This window comes from Leptosomus discolor, chromosome 2 (genome assembly GCF_034619465.1).
Source record: "Leptosomus discolor isolate bLepDis1 chromosome 2, bLepDis1.hap2, whole genome shotgun sequence".
Classification (NCBI taxonomy): Eukaryota; Metazoa; Chordata; class Aves; order Leptosomiformes; family Leptosomidae; genus Leptosomus; species Leptosomus discolor.
The window spans coordinates 56,214,359-56,231,532 of NC_141392.1; the positions used below are offsets into that span (position 1 = coordinate 56,214,359).

General features: G+C 50.2%; 1 protein-coding gene across 1 annotated transcript; it reads left to right on the plus strand.

Moving 5' to 3' along the window:
- The first annotated feature begins 817 nt into the window (after positions 1-817).
- Positions 818-9,974, plus strand: LOC147416002 (uncharacterized). Its single transcript, XM_086460420.1, has 4 exons — positions 818-893; positions 2,270-5,460; positions 6,132-8,060; positions 9,861-9,974. Exons 1-4 carry the CDS (start codon positions 818-820, stop codon positions 9,972-9,974), a joined length of 5,310 nt encoding a protein of 1,769 aa, XP_086316546.1.
- Positions 9,975-17,174: the final 7,200 nt, after the last annotated feature.

Below are 17,174 nucleotides of genomic sequence, written 5' to 3' on the forward strand. Positions count from 1 at the left end.
GCCGGGCTGCCGCGGGCCAGACCCGCCCGACCCCCGCAGGCGGCGGCAGCCCCCGTCGGTCCCGGCGAGCCGTGAGTGCCGCTGCCCGCCGCCCTCGCCCCTGCCGGAGCCCAAAGGCTGCCAAGCGCCCGCTGGGAGCGACCCTTTCCCCTCCCGTCCCGCAAGCGCTGCTGCTGGGCGGCAGGCCCTGCCCCGCCGGGCGGGCGGCCCTCCCCGCTTTGCAGGCTTCGCCCCGTCGCAGGGCGCTCGGGAAGGGCCGGCTCCTGCCGGGACGGGAGGCTCCCGCCGGCGGTCGAACGCCAGCACAGAGGCTGTGGCCGGCGTCGCTGTTCGGGGCTGCCCGACAGCCTGCGCTCGTCCTCCTCCGGGGCTGCACCTCGGGGGCTGACCAGCCGCGCCGCCGCGGAATCCACCCCGTTCGGCGTCGGCTCCTTCTGAGGGGAAGCGCTCCTGGTCAGCCCCGAGCGGCAGCTATTGAAAGGTACCTCTTTTCTTCTCCAGCTCCGCCGCCGGCTGCTCTTTAGTCGTGTTTCAGCCTCCCCCAGACCGCCTGGTCTGGGCGCTTCTGGAGGCGGAGTTCTTCCCAAAGGGGGCGCGGGCAAGCAGCATCGAGGGAGCGTCTGGGCAGGAGGGGGCCTCTGGCGCAGCCCCCGGGCCAAGCAGGGCCCGCTGCAGAGTTAGAGCCAACGGAAAGCTGGATCTTTAAACAAAAAGTAAATCGCTCTGGGGAATTCAGTGATGCCTGTACGATGGAAAGCTGTCCCCTGCATGCCTTTGGGCATTGAAGCAGCACCTGTAAACTTCCAAGAAAGGGGCCATGCCTTCTCCCGGGAGGTTGCTGTTTGACACTGGTTATTATTTCTTGTGTTTTGTCATCTTAGCGTTCCAACAAGGTTGGTCAGAGAGAAGAGTGCCTTGCACCTCAGGGCCTTGCACTTTCACCTGTTGCACTAAATCAAGGCTCAAGGATAATGTTACATTGAAATCCGGGCAGTATCCAAGCCCAGGAGTCTTTTGGGGTCTCGAATGCGCCATGGATTTTTGTCTTCACGTGTTGTCCTGTTCATCATCACGCATGTTCACCGCACAGTTATGCCTACAATTCTCGTTATAGGCAAGGGCAGTTTTACCTGCTCGCTTTTTGTGTTTCAATGGCAGAACTTAAAGGCTCGGTGTCCTTGTTCCTCTGTGCTTTTTCCCTCCCAAGCCACTTACTTGGGGCACGGGGAGCTGGCAATTTTGTGCTCTAAGCTGGACATGTGCTGGCTTCTTAAGTGCTGCATTTCAGGGGCTTTAATGTATAGGTCAGTCTGTGAACTTAGGCAGCTCACGGCCAGAGGGAGCAATCCTACTGAAATTGTCCCAGCAAGACGGAGAGGGTGGTTGCTGGTGTCCTGAAGGGAAAACTCAAGCGGTGCTCAAGAAAGAGATAACGCAGACACAGACCTGTGAGCGATGGAGGGCAGCATTTCACCTGCTTGCCTAGTAACAAGGTGTTTCGTTTTAAGCCATGTGGAATTGCTGCAGATGAGGATTCTGTCTGGCCATAGTGGTGATGTGATGGATGGGAGAATCCCGAGATTCATGATCTTTAAAACAAGTACGCTGTAATGTCAGTGCTTTGGGGGTTACCGGTTTTCAGAAACGCGGGAAATTTCCCGTGGGCATTTTCACATCTTCCTGTTCTCTTGGGACAGAGCTGTAACGTCAGCTTTTCTTTCTCAGTCATCCTTTTGGGTCAGCACAGGATTTTGGGGTTTGGGTTTATTTGGTGGTTTGTTCCCCCCCGCTCCACCCCCTCAGAGGCCCCTCTCTGCATGGAAAGGATACTGAGCTTTGCTTCAGGAAGAATTGGAGATATTGTTCTGTATATTCTTTGAGTAAAAATGGGATAGAAATAATATTTGTTTTCTCATATAAGTTTCCCTTAAAGGAAGAGAAAACAAAAGACCAAAAAACCCCTGCAAAAGAAGGAAGGAGAATGAGAGAGTATAAGCTTGAAAGGTGCCTTTGCAAATAAACTTTAGAAAGACCCGTACAACGATATGAGGAAGGAAAGGAATTATAGTAATCTTAGACCAAGAACTAGTCCTTCCAAAAAATTCATATTAGCACCTACAAGAGGCACACAGATAACAGAAAAAGTTATGTTCAGGAAAGTTTGATAAAAACGAAAAAAAAAACCACTTGCATCTATTTATATAAAGGTATAACACAACATTACATTGAGACAGAAAGTAACTGGGGGTTTTTGTCGTTATTTACACAGCTGGACAAAGAGACCATTCCAGTGTACCTTTGAAGGAAGACACCGGAACTATGGAGACAAGTTCCTCTGACTCGAGCACCAAGGACACTGCAGGTGCTGAGAAAGAGGATGCTCGTGCAGCTACAGAGTCGCCGTCTTTGGAAGAAGACGCAGAAGACCACGTGTCTGAGCCACCGTCTCATGATCTGGGGTTTAAAAAGTTTTTTAAATTTGTTGGGTTCAGATTCACAGTGAAGAAGGAAAAGACGGGGAAGTCGGAACCCGTTCAGCTGCTTACTGTAAAAAAGGAAACACAAGTCCCTGAAGGAGCTGCCGATCAAAAGGAAGGCAGCTCAGAAGAAACGGCGATGCCTGAGGATGGACTCTCTGCAGCAGACCCCACCAAAGACCCAGTGAACAATGAAAAAACAGAAGACGAACCTCCTAAAAGACCCGAAGCACATGAGATTTGTTCTCAGTCAGCTGCCTTAGCCACTGACACTGCATCGCCGTTAAGGAAATTTTTCACTCAGGGATGGACAGGATTTAGAAAAAAGAAGAGCTTTAGGAAGCCTAAAGAAGAGGAACTGCAGTCTCCTACGAAAGAAGAGGAGCAAGAAAAGGAGGGGGCAACATTTGCCACTGAAACTGGTGAAAGGGAGGAACAATCCGAGTTGGAGAAGCAAGAGGGGGAGAGGAACGTGACAACAGTAACTATTGAAGCGTATGAGAAGGAGCAAAGTGAAGGTGAAAAGCAGGAGTCAAAAAAGGCTGTGGCAGCCATGGGCGTTGAAGCAAGTGAGAAGGAAGAGCTAATCAAGCATGATGAGCAGGGAGAAGAAGAGGATGTGGCAGCAGCAGTTGTTAAAGGAAGTGCGAAGGAGAAAAAAGCTGAAGAAGGCGATCGAGAAAGGGAACTGGTGGACGTCTCAGAAGATCTTGGCAAAAAGGAAGAAAAATCTGAAGGAGAGAAAGCAAGTGAGGTGACAGAGAAACCTCTATCCCCAAGGTCAGTGGCGCTTGTTGTTGGAGTCAAAACACTCTCTGGAAAGAAGCATAAAGGCAAAAGAGAAGAATCTAAGTTAGGGGGACCGGGTGACCCAATTCAGCACTTACCAGGTTCCCCAGACAGCCCAGAGGAACAAAAGGGGGAGAGTTCTGCTTCTTCTCCTGAGGAGACGATTGAAATTCCTTCTTTGGAACAGCCTGTGGATGGCGTGCAGGTCAGTGAAAATGAAGATGCTGCATTTTCAGATGTGGAGCGAAAAAGAGACAGTGTTAAGCCCTGGGCATTGTTTAAAAAGATGGTGACTCCCAAGAAACGTGCCAGAAGAGCTTCTGAAAGTGCTAAGACAAAGAGCGTTGCAGTGTCTGCAACGGAAAACGCTGTGGTTGATGAAAATCGGGGAGAAATGAAAGAAAATGGGATGGAGCAGAAACCAGAGAAAGCCACAGCCGTGCCCAAAGGAAAGGTTGACAGCTCTGTGCCCTGGCGAGCTTTTCTCTGCGTAGGTTCTTCAAAGAAAAGAGCCAGGAAAGCAGCAGCAGCAGCAGCATCTGATGAAGACATTGGCCGTGAGCTTGGTCAGGAAAGCCCCAATGCAGAAGAGCCTGGACAGAGCAAAGAAACGGCCACAGATGCAATTCTTAGCAGTTCTCCAGAGAGCAATGAAGGACAAGGGAATTCTTCCCCAGAACAAGCTGGAAGCCCATCCAAAGGTGAAAGTCTTTCAATGTGGAAATCATTTAAAAGGTTAGTTACTCCAAGAAGGAGGTCCCAAACCAGAATGGAAGAGAGAAATGGCGACTCTGGTGTGGGCTCTAGCCTGGAGCATTCCTCCTCAGATGATGAGCCTGGAGAAGGTGACTTGTGCATTCCATTTTGGAAACGTCTGCCTGGGCGTAGGAAGAAGAAGTCAGATGGAAAGCCAGAACCAACTGCTCCTAAAGAAGCAAGAGAAGGCCTGGCAGAAACGACTGAAGAAGATTCAGATATTCCAGCTGTTGTTCCTTTCTCTGAATACGAAGCAGCAGAGCAGGAGAAGATGGAAGCCCCACAAGCAGAAGCTGCTGAGGCGATGAGAGAACGAGCCTCAGAGCAACAGGGAGCAGAAAAATTAGAGGAGATCCAAGGAACGGAACAAGGCCAGGAAGGGCTGGTCCATGCAGTTCCTGTGACTGTTGTGGAAGGGGAAAGGGCAGTTACCAGTATTGAAGAAATGTCACCATCTTGGATATCTGCTGCTCTGACAGAGTGCATTGAGCAGGCAGAAGAAGAGGCAGAGAAGGAAACTGAGAAAACACTGGAATCCGATGATACTGTGGAAGAAGCAGAGTCAGCTGCAAAGGCAATGCCAGAGGCGAGAAAGGAGGTCAGCGATGACAGCACAGCCAGTGAGCTAGAGCTGACCTCAGAGGCAGTGACAGCTCTGGAGGAGACAGCAGAAGCTTCCTGCGCTGAAGAACCAGTGGAGGTGTCCCTTGCTGAGGAGACGACTGAGATGGTTTCTGCTGTTTCCCAGCTGTTAGAAACCCCAGATACTACAGAGGAAGTGACACCTGTCCAAGAAGTAGAGGCCACTGAACAAAATTTGAAAGAATTAGACAAACAGACGCAAAAGGTTCTTCACGAAGTTGCTGAGAGAGTAAAGTCAGCAGAGGTAGAAGAGCTGGTTAGTGAAAGGACCATGAGTGCAACTCTATTTGCAAGAGTACAAGGAATTGAGTCAGAAGTGAAAGATGATGCTAAAGATGGGAGTGTTGTAGGCCAGGAAAGTGTTTTGCTGGAACAGTGCTTGGAAAAAGGAGCACACCAAGAGGATGGCCTCCAGCCCCAGGGAGGTGCAGGGAGCATTCAGAGCGAAATCGGAGCTGAAGAGAGTGTTCTCCAGGAAGGTTCAGGGAGAAGTGACCTGCCTGCTGCAATGAAAGGAAGCACAGAAGGATGTGAAAACGTAGAGGTATTGAGAGATGAAAGGCAGTGGCCGGCACGTGAAGAAGCAGCTGTAGAAGACCATGAAGAAAGCTGTGAAGGGCAGAGGACAGCAGAGGAACCTTCCTCACAGGCCAGAGACTTTCACAGCACCCAAGCAGTTACACCCAAGGAAGAGCCGTCTGCAAAACAGGAGCCTGCGGAAGAAGAGAAGCTGCCCGCAACAGAGCTGACAGCAGATGAGACGAGGGAGGAGTGTGTTCCAGAAGCAGAGACTGCAGTAAGTATTACACATAAGACAAAGGCTGATTTGCTAAAGGAAGAATCAGCAAGCGTTAGCTATTATGCCAAATTTAGAAGCAGCTTGTGGCAGTATTGCTGTCAAGGGTGTTCCTTGTGCAGCCTGACGTGACCAAAGTTTGTGTCCAGTGAGACACACACACACACATGGATGTCCAGAAGCAGCAGCCACCGAGGCTTGCATGCAGAGCGAGGTGGATGGGATCCCTAGAGTGATGGAGTGGGAGATGGTGTGCGTGGATCCAAAGATGCCGGAACAGCTGCCAGTAGGGCTCCCGCACAGCGCAAGGTGACTGTAGGTGCTCTGTGAACACCTGAGGTGCCGATGGGATCCATATGGTAGCAGACATAGCGGATGGTCCCTTCAGTTGTCGGCAGAGCTACGGTTGTAGCTGAGGTACCTCTGCAAAGGGAGGAAATGAAGTGGCCCCGCTGTCTCCAGCTTTAAATGCGCAGGCGGGTTGGATGGGGCTTTGAGCAACCTGTTCTAATGGAAGATGTCCCTGCCCACAGCAGGGGTTTGGAACTAGGTGATCTTTAAGGTCCCTTCCAACCCAAATCATTCCGTCTTTCTAAGATTTTTCACCCAGGACATTCCTGGTCACTCCGTGCTCGTACCCTTTTTGACAGGTCTGTTGCAATTCTCTGCAGGTGCAGGACAAGAGAGGGGATGAAACCACTTCCTTGGGGCTTACAGCTGAAGAGCCTGTGCAGCTTGAAGGAGAAGGCAAAACCCTCCCTGTGGGACCAGAGGGCACAGAAGCAGTTGTCACTGGGGTCCCCGTTCAATCTGAAAGACAAGGTGAAATTCCTGACTTTGACGAACAAGCTTGCACTAAAGGAGTTCCTAGCAGCACACCTGCCCAGAGAGAGGAAGAGGAAGACGATGCTGTGCTCGTTGGAGTGAAGAGCACAGAAGCCCCTGTTACTGAGGTTCCACTGCAGAATGAGGAAGAAGCTTCTGCCCTTCCATCAGAAAGAGTTGGCTCAGAAGCAGCTGCAGATGCCGAGCAGAGTGTGAGGGATGGGGCTGGCAGGCACATTCCAGCAAAAGATTCTGTGTCCATCCTAGAGGCACAATGCAGAGCAAAACCAACGGAAACTGCTTCCCAGAGGGATGAAAGCGAAGGTGGCAAAACGGAAGGTGGTCTGCTCGAAGCTGGAACACACTTGGAGAGTGATCCCGCCGTCACTGAGCCTCCCGCAGAGACTGGAGTGGAGACTGTATCTAGTTTAGCATCAGCATGCTCGGATATCACTGGAAATGGAAGCACTGTCCTCACTGACATTAGTGGTACGACATGTGATGCAGGAAACAACTTCTTTGAACAAGAGACTGTGGAAAAAGAACAAGAACTTGTAGAATCTTCAAATTGTCAAGGCTTTCAGAAAGACGAGAACAAAAATGAGCAATCGACGGACAGAGCCAAAGAAGCGTTTGAATCTGGAAAACGGGAAGCTATGAGAGGTGAAGAACGTTCAACTGCTGTCCAGCAAGAGGTTTTAGCTGTGCAAGAGGAAGGCTCTGACTCAGCCTTCCAACAAGCGGAAAGCTTGGAGGCTCTGCAAGTGCCTGTGCCTGTAGCGGCTGCAGGCATTGAAGAGCATGTCATGGCAGAAACTGTAATGCCTGCAGACACGCCAGTCAAAACTGTAGAGCCCTTGGCAACCCCACCAGGGCAAATGGCTTCTGGTGAGGTCCTGGTTACTACTGTTGCCTGTTCAGGCTGTGGGACTGCAGAGCTTGGCAGTGCAGAAGCACCTGAGCCTCAAGTAACTCCTGCTTCTGTGAATGGAATATCGGAGGGGCAAGAGAGGCCCCAGAGCACAGGGCAACCCGAAGAAAATGGTATTCCTCCAAGTGACAGTCTGTCTCTCACCTACACAGAATTTGAGAAGGATGTTGTTCAGTCTTTGACAATAGAGTCCCAGAGTACAAAAATTGTATTGAGCGCCATCCAGACGGCTGTTCACAAACTTGCAGAAACAGAAGAGTCAGCTGCCTTGGAGTCAGAGCAGCGCCTTGAGTCCATAGAGAAAAGCCCGTCAGATACAAATATAGCTGAACTTCTGGGAAGTGCGCAGGTGGATCTTCAGCTTCCAGTGAAAGAGGAAGAGGTACGGAGTAAAGAACAAGAGCTCCAGCAATCAGGAACAGTGAAAACTTCTACCTTAGCAGAGTCTGCAGAAATTCATGCCGCTGTAGAAAAAACCAAAGACGTGCTGTTGACCTCAGAGATACTGAAAGATGGACCAAGTCAGAATTCTTTAACAATTGTGACTAGCCCTGAAGATGTTTCGAGGGCGAGTGCGAGGCTTCAGAAATCAACACTAGAACTGAGTACTTCAGAAGATTCAACCAAAGACCCCCTAGACATCTACCCACCAAAATTAAGGGGAAAAGAGGTTGGGCCGATGATGGAAATCCCAGACCAACATACAGGTCAGCAAACACGCAGGGAAAGTGAGGAAGAACGTGACCCACCCATGGAAGATGGGAAAACACAGACATGGGAGGATGATAGTTGCCAAGAAGGGAGTCCACAAAGTCGGAACTCAGTGGCTCCTGAGGCCTTGAATGTGAGTAGCATTTTCACTCAGCAATGTCTTTCTTTTTCCAAAACAGTTTTGGAGTCTCTCAAACTGTTGTGTCTGTAATTTTTTCTTATTCTGAGGAAAGGCAGCTGCTCCCCAGGTTAACCAACAGGCCACAGATATTTTTTGATGTTGTGGGATTGGGTTTTTTTTTGTCTTCTTGTTTTACTGCCTCTCTCTCTGGCTACTGAACACCTTGTTTCTTTTCTGTACAGCTACCCTCACTTTAATGGCTTTGACTTGGCTTGTAGTTTAGTGTGATACTTCTGGGAGGCAGAAAACGTAGTTTCTAGTTTTCCTAGATACGCGCTCATCCGATACCTGTTTAATGTATTTGATTTAATCCACAAAAAACGCTTCCTCTCTAAGGAAGCTCTTTTTAATATCCTAAAGGATGTGAGTGTTGCCTTCCATGGTAAAAGTGGAGTGCCTCATGTACCAAAGCTCTTTGCATTTCATGGAAATCTGACTCAGGAAGGTACAGTCTCTCCTTAAGATATTTACTGTATTGCTTGACTAAGGCACGAGGCCTTTCTGTCTGTCCTTGAGAACTGCTTGGGAAAAGAAGATATTCTTGAGAGAGTAAGTTGTCATTAATAAAGCTTTTTTATTTACTGTGGTCTTTTCTTTCAGATGTGCTAAGCATCCATGGGGCATTTGAGAGATGCCAGTCCTAGAGAACAGCTGACAATCCTGCAAGAGAACCAGGAGCTTTATTCACTACCCTTTGTTCTTGGATGTTAACATCTGCTCTTCTGAAGACCTCACCTTTTTTGTCATTTTTATTAAAAAAACAATGCCTTTAATGTTGGCTATATCCACCCATGTGTTCCATTCAAAGGTCATTTGCCTCTGCCCAAAATAGACCATTTAGACTGGAGATGCCCGACGGAGTGAATGGACAGACCACTGAAATTTTGTGCCACGGTTATTACCGTCCCGTCACTGAATGCGTGTCCTGTCTGTCCCATCTCCTTGAATGCCTTCACTCATCGCTGAATCTCCCTCCCTTCTTTCTGCAGTCTCCCTTACCCCCCTCCCATCTTCCGTAGCTGCCTTGATTTGACCTACGAGTGGCTGTAGATGCCGCTCGTCTTGTGTGTCAGGGGGAAGAGGAGGGCTGACTGACGAGAACGCACGAGACTTCTGGCCAAGTAGCAGACGTGCCGTTAGCAAACTGCAGGAACTGGATCACGCACAAATCCTTGAGCAAGATGCTCAAGATTGCTGCATTTCGGTCCCATTCAGGTATCTCTATCCATCCTTCCGTTGGTTTTGTGTGGGCCTGATTTAGTCAGAAATTCCTTCCAGAGTGTAGCTTGAAAGGAGATTGAGAATACCCTTCTTTTGTTGTTCCAGACTTCAGGTCTCAGGACTGGACTGTTATGTGTTGAATATTTATATGTATGTCTTAAACCCAGTTCTGATTTTAATATAAAGCTATGATACTTCTGTACTATTTAGGCGTACCCTGAAATGAGTTTGTAGAGTAGCCTGGAGAGGAAATGGATAGCATTGGAGCGGAAGTTGATAATGTGTAGTTTCCTATTTATTGTTCCAGGATTTTCCCCTTGTAAAAGCTCTCAAAAACTTGGCTGTCTTGCTTTGAATATTTATGTGTATATCCTAACCCCCACTCTGATTTTAATGTGGAACTATGATAATGCTAAGGACAAAAGGAGAGCCCTGACCTGTGTCAGGTCTGCCAGTCACTTCCACTCGCAGGCCTGCCCGGTTCCTGAGAACCCTCCACACTGACGCTTCCCCGTTGTCTTGCTCCTGTAGGAACGCCAGTGGTACCGCAACCCTCAGCTCGCCCCGCTCTCATTCCAGAGTCTGCTCCTTTCTGGTCCCTGCCCCACCCGACCCCCAGCCTTTCCCCACACCTACGCCATCTAACACCCTTCCCGCGCACAAGCTTCCTCCTTTCCCAGCCCCTGCCTGAGCCTCTTTCCACCCCAGCATTTCTTTCCTGGCATCCTCCCCGCTCCTATCAATTGCCTCTCTTCACTGAAGGGGGAGTAGGAAGGAGGGTGAGGGCTTGGTGGTGAATTCTACCTTGGATTGCAATAAGCTGATGAGACCTTAGGGGTGCTGAGCTCCTCAAAACCTTCACGTAAGGTGGGTTGGACTGACAACAGCTGTAGACCAGAATGAGCAGGGGGATGGAGAGATGGAAAGAAGTCCCAAGAGCGAGAGCCCTGGGATGTCTGTCCCCAACAGGAGTTGGTCCTCTCTCTTCTCGTTTACATTAAAATCAAACACGGGGTACCAGTCCGTACTTTCAGCTCTGATTTCTGAAGTGAAGGTTCCAGATGGCACTTTGTGAAACCGATGCCCATCGAGTTGAAGAACAGCTTGCTATCCTACCTGTATAGTAATTTATTTTGAAACCAACTCCTAGCGTACAAATGCTCTTGTTATGGCAGGTGCTTGCCTCTCCTGGAGGCTGCACCTCCAGCAAGCAGTGTGACTGATTGCACTGGTGTGATCGCACCACCTGGTGCTGCCTTGCGTGGAAGCATCCAAAGATTTTTCCTTACCTCAGAGCGAATTCTACAAATATTTAAAGCCGAGCAGCGTGGTGTCAAACAATCCAGTCTATCTCTGTCCACCGTCAGCCGCAGCCTTCCCCCCGAGCTTTGGGCAATTCCAACAACCTCGGTTGGTTTCCACAGGTTTAAGTTGGCTTGCAAGTTAATAGTGCTCTTAGTAACACCTCACAAGTGCAAACTTGGCCGAATTTGTACAAATGTACATTAAGCCATATTGCAGTAACTGCAGCAGGTAAAACGAAATAACAACAGCATGACCTGTGTAATCCTGATTCTTATGTTAGTAGCTCCGAAGCTGTTAATAATACGTAAAGTTAATTCTTGTCTGAACCTCATTTAAATAAAGCTAGCTTGACCACAATGTAAATTGTCTGTTGGTAGTAAGTGGACAGGCGAGTGCTTTAGCTTGCCTGTTTTCTCCATTAATCCAGGGCCTAGGTAAGCGATGCAACAAACTCAACTATAAAACAAATACAAAAGCTTCTTGTCACTGACAGCTAAGAAACCCGAAACCACGCTAGTAACTGACAGTGCACCCGAAACCACGCTAGTGGTGCAAGGAGCATGCCTCCGCCTGAAGATACCACTTTGTTCCAGCATATTGCTTTGGCCTCTGAAACTCTCACTTGAGACTGTGACTTCTGGCTTGCGCTTCAAAGCTTGAAGCTTTCTCTAATCCAATGTACTGGGTTACCAAATCTGATCTTGTGTTTTTAAGGTAGATTTTAATTGATTAAATAAAATGCGACTACACATTTGTTCTAACGTGTACGGGGTGTTATTTTCTGACGGTTGTTTTATCTTCAGAAGTTAGATTTGCTCCTGACAATTCCTTGGTGGTTGACTGACATTCAGCTTTTGATGTGAATTAAAGGAACAAATTACAGAATTAAACTGCAATTAGGATGGACATTTCTAGGAAATATGCATATTTCAGAAGAAGTAATAAAAATAAGGTGCTTCAGAAGACTGGGAAGAAAAAAACTCTCCATTAAATTCAAGCTAGATAACAGTATGGAGTGAGCCAGAATGAAAAATGAGTGAATCGTATGCCTTGCCAGTGTAACTGAAGTATAAAAACCCCCAAGAAGGCAACAACATCCATGTCCACAAAAAATCTGGCAGAGAGTAGTAGATTGAGGACCTTAGGTGCATCCCTGGTTATCTTCTAGGATCCCCCACTTCTGCTTAGCTGGGGTTTATTCCTCATGGCTCCAAAAATCCGGAGCTGCTTGTGGTTTATGTTCACAGAGCGAGGACTTCAGACATTACTTTTTTCCAGCCATCTTGTGTTCTCTGGCTAAGCGTGTTTAGCAGCATTTGTATCTCAAAAGACTTGCGTAGGCGCACACGTGAACTCATTTTGTAGAGCTACACGTTTGCCTTCCTATCCCAGGTAAGTTGCTACATCCGGTATCTGCAAATACTTCCCTGCACTGGTCACAGCAAATGCAGGGATGTCGAAGCACTGCACGATGCCTTTCCCTCTTCTTGCTTTCAGAGCGTGTCAGAGTGAAATGAGTTGAAAAAAAGGGAGTGCTTTTATGGAACATTAACTTGTGACCAGTTTGTGGCAACATGAGAAAGTCAAACGGCTCGCCCAGAGCAGCCAGGGGAAGCAGGACGGCAAGCAAAGAGTGAGAGCTTCCTGGGGGCTGCAGATCCCGCTCTGCACAGACGAGTGGGAAACAGAAGAGGAAAGGTGGGAACTTGTTTCTTCTCTCCCTTGTGTCCTGTCGCCAGAAATACACTGCACTGGCGATGGAGCTTACCTTGTAGGTACTGGGCTTTCATTCTCTCTGTCCTCAAGCCAGCTGCATTTTAACCCAATATGCTGTTCCGTGCTGTGACCACGGGCTGCTCCTCCAGGCCGAAAAGTTCTGAACCACTCACTGCAAACCCCCATCGTTAAAAAAACACACCCAGCTCCCCAAAACCCCACACAAAACCAAACCAAACCAAACCAAACCCAACAACAACCCCAAATGAAGTGAGTTCCCTCTGTACATCGTGGAGAGAAAACTAGCTGCATAACAAAGAGAGGCCACTGATAAATACTTGCCTGCAGCAGGTAAAGGCTTTATAGGCTCAATGCATCTCTATGATGTAGTCCTTTTTAATGAAAATGTTCATAGATCCATAGGAACACTTGAAGCCAGAGTATCTTCACTTCAGACATAAGTTCGTCTCTTCAAAGGAAGACTTAGCAATGAACCAAAGATGCTGTGAAGCCAGTGCTTTCCCTTTCTGCAAGAGGAAAGGGGGGTAAGAGTTTATAAATCTGGCTAAAAGCAAGAAATAGGAAAGTCTCTGGACAACTGATTATCATCTGGGAAGTGTGAAGTTGACTGTAGCTTTGTTTTCCCCCTCATTACCTGCTTTCTTGAGTAACAGAGAGGGAGACACCAAAACCATCTAACCGGCTCCTGTTCTAGACACAGGACACAGGCCAAAGTTTAGAAGGCTGTGTTTGCAGTTTAAATGAGCTGGACCAAAATATTAGTGATTCTTCAGGGCAGAAGAGCTTAAAACAGACTGGTGACTGAGCAGTGCTGTGGTCATCCTGTCGAAATATTCGAACGAAAAATCTACACCTCTTTTTGATTCTGTCGTGAACTCAAAATGTAACCAAACCATGGGAACAGAGTTTCCCTACAGGGAGAAGATGCTCTGGTTTTTAGGCAGAGAAGATTAAATAGGGGGAGTAGTAGTGCTGATGCTTGGAGAACTGACGTCGCTCAGCTCTTCCTTGGAAGGCGGCGCTCCAGGCTGGAGGAGCAGCTGGACAGCTGTGTGCTCTCTCTGTGTGTGCGCGCATATGTTCATGTCCCATTGGCAGGACATGCTCAGGCTCCCTCTGCTCCCTGGGCCTGGGGAAAAGGGCCTGGGGACAGGGACCTGCAGGTGCCGCACTGAAGCCCAAGCACTCAGCTGCCCTTGGCCATGCCCTTGCCTGGCGTACCCGCGACACAGGGAAGTGCCGGGGTTTCTGCCCCGCTGAAGTTTCTCTGCCACCTGCGCGCCAGCTCACGGCTCTCTCCTGGCAGCAGCGCATGGAGGACACAAAAGACCCCCTCGAGGCTCGTTTCCCCTTCCCGTCCTGTTCTCCTCACTCAGGGCCAGGCGGACCTGTCATGCCTGGGCATCCGAGGGGCTGCCCACTGAGGACCCTCTTCTTCTTTGTTGCTCTCCAACACCACCTTCTGCCTCCAACGTCTCTTCCTGCACGAACTGGATGCTCAGAGCCAGAGCAAGGCTGCCCTTTCTCCACAGTGGCAGAAGCTTCAAGAGCAGTGATGCATTCTGGAGTTTAGGAAGCTGTCTGGCTCTCTCTCACCCTTCGGAACACCTATTCCCTTCTACATTCCTATCCCTCTCTCTCTCTGTCTACCTGTCTATCTATAACTACCCGACAGTGCCCACAGTGGGAAAGACAGCTACTCATCCAAGGCCCTCCCACAGCACAGAGTGTCCTCGCTCAGATGCTGAGGACAAGGGCAGGCCAGTGGCAGTGAAAGTGTCATCTCCTGCCTTCTGAACGGTCGAGTGACACCAAGGCCCCAACCTGGTCCTGGCCAGCCCTGCGTGGCAGGTGCGACAGCGTAAGGAGATTTTTTTCTCATCAGGGAAGACGCAGAAAGGTCCCCCCTTGTGTCCCTGCCGCTGCAAGCGTCGCGACTTTGTGCTTTGGAGTGCTCTGCAGCCCAGCGTGCCCAGGGCTCTGCTCCCTGGGGCAAGCCTGCTGCAAGGCAGGGGCTGCGCGAGTCCTTTCTGCCCCCTTTGGCCGTCCTGGGCAGCCCCTGGGGAGAGGAATGCTGTGACAGAAACGCTCTTTGCGGGGTGCAGCGCCTGCCCCTGTGAAGGGCTGCCGCCCGGCCAGCCAGGACACCTGGGTGGCTGCACTGGTGGAACTGCACCATCTAGTGCTGTCTTCTGCAAGCTCACTGCTTGCCCTGCAGCCAAAAGGAGGCTCAACTGCTTTCTCACCAGTCCGCAGGGAGAGGTGGAAAGGTGTAGACCAGACTTCCGAGCTGGAGGGCAGCAATATGCCAGCTTATCCCAAAAAGCCTTGGGCAGCAAGTCTGGCAGCAGCCGGGCAGCTGAGGCTCTCCTGCTTCCTGGGGGGATAGAGGGGACACCCGCAGTGTGACGGAAAGGAAGCAGAGGGAGCACCGGAACCGTTAGCCTTAGCCGGGCTGAAGTGGTAATACCTTCCAAGAGGTCCTCCAGCGTATGTTAGCAGATACACCAGTCTCTCCCAGAAATGATCCAAACCAGAGGAGAACCGTGGCTAAAGTAAACGTAATGGAAAAGAGCTAGTCTGTCTCTATGCAAAAAGAAGAAAGCAAAACGGGGAAACAGAGGAGCACCCGCAGCCACCGCTGAGCACAAGTGGTTATGGAAAAGGTGTTTAGATAAAGAGCAATCCCGTTGTCAGTTAAATGCGCCGACAACACCTGCTGACTCTTTGGGATAGTCCCCTGGGATCCGTACCCAGGGATGGTGGTGACACAGTCCGACTTAAGCAAGTAATGACTAAGGCAGAGGATTTTAGTGGTTTCAGCTCTGGGATATCCACATCTATCAGCACTGACCCCAGACCATGAATACCACAGAATCACAGAATCATTAGGTTGGAAGGGACCTCTCAGATCACCTAGTCCAACCGTTGACTTAACACCACCATGCCCACTGAACCATGTCGCCAAGAGCCGTATCGACACCTTTTTTGAACACCTCCACCTCCACACACGGTGACTCCAGCACCTCCCTGGGCAGCCTCTTGCAATGTTTGGTATGCTGAAAACCGAGGTGGGGGCTTGATCCTGTGGCAGCCCAAGCGGATTCAAGTCCCGAGCTGATGGTGGCAGTTAATGACCCCATCGACAGAGGAGCCCAAATGCAGATGGTGGATAAGGGCACTTACCAAGGGCAGCCTCCACTTAGCAAACAAGTACTTTCAACTGTAGGCATCCACGGGCAAGTCTCTGCCCACCCCCTGGCCCGGGCTACATTAATTCTGTCTAACGGCCCAGCAGTCCCCCCGACCTTACCTTAGGTCCTCCCGACCTAAGGTGCCTTTTAGGTACGGATTTACTGACGCGTCAGTTGTGGCTGCACCCAGGGGGAAAACAGGAAACGAGGACGCCCCCCCCCCCCCCCCCCCCCCGTCTTTACCACACACTTTGCCTCATATTGATGCACCCCTGTTAGCCTGTTACAAAGAGATCCCGCCTTGGCGCACAGCAAGCTCCTCAGCTCTCCACATTGCAAGTTCCTGCCTGACGCCACCCATCCTCTTACCGAATGGACGAAACAGGCAAAAGGACAAGGAAACATCGGCAAGTCTCATCCCCTACAAGTCTCCTGTATGGCCCCAAAAGAAGCCTAATGGCAAGTGGCAACTAACAGCAGATTGCGGCGGCCTGACCGCTGCTGCCAAACCGCTCACTGCGGCTGGGCCCGCTATAGCTGATACAGTCAAGCCTCTTAGTGCTGCATGGCAGCTGTCGCGGTGAAAGAGGTGGTTTTGCTGACCCCAGCCCCGGAGGCAGATCGGATGAGGTTTGCATTCATCTGGCAGGGCCTCCAGCAGACAGCTACTGCCCTATCGCAAGGCCTACACCATGGTCCCACCGTCCGTGGAGCTCATGCTACGCCAGCTAAAGACCTGCAAATGGTAAAATTTCCACAAGAGGTCACTGTGAGGCAGCGCATCCCTCATGTCTGAAGAGGTGGCCCCTTCGCAGAACCTGGAGACCGGCTACAGACACTGGCTACAACGCACCACCCGTCAGCAGGGCCAGAGACACCAGAGGCACACAAACAAGGGCCCAGTCACGAATTCATCTTTTGGGGAGTCAGGTGGGTAGGCAGGAGGAAAACAGCCCCAGACGAGGGGCTACCAGAAATCCAATGGTTCCCCCTGTCCCGGAATAAGAAAGGAGTTGTGTGCCGGGCTAGGCTCTTTAGGATCTTGGAGGGCACATATGCCAGGATTTAGTAGAATAGCCTGACCACTCCATGACTTACTGAAGAAAAACGCAATCTGGGAATGGGCCCCACAACATAACAAGGCCCCCAGAGCCCTTAAAGAAAACCGTCAATGTGTCTCAGTCACCGGGACTCATCCACTGTGCGTGGCCCCTCTCACTGCACATCCGAGGTGGGAGACAAGGGATATGGGTGGAGACTAGAGCAAAAGGGGCTGCCTGGAGATCCATGCGACACTGCATCGCTCTGGGCTTTGCGTCATTTTGTGTGAGAATGCAGCCACATATACCAATATGACTACCGGTAAAGAATTAGGGAAAGAAACCCTCGTTTCGAATAGGAAACCAGGGATGATGTCCTTACAGGAGGAGCGTGAAGCCGTAGGAACCCTAATCCTAAACCTACAGCCTGGTTGTGAGCTGAGCCGTGTCCCACACCCCCAGCCCTGGCACAAGGTGCAAAACTGTTTGGGAGGGCAGAGGGGGGCTCCTCAGTCACATTTAGATGAGCTGTTCTGGGCTGGGGCTTTTCTGCATCAAAGCTGCAGTCT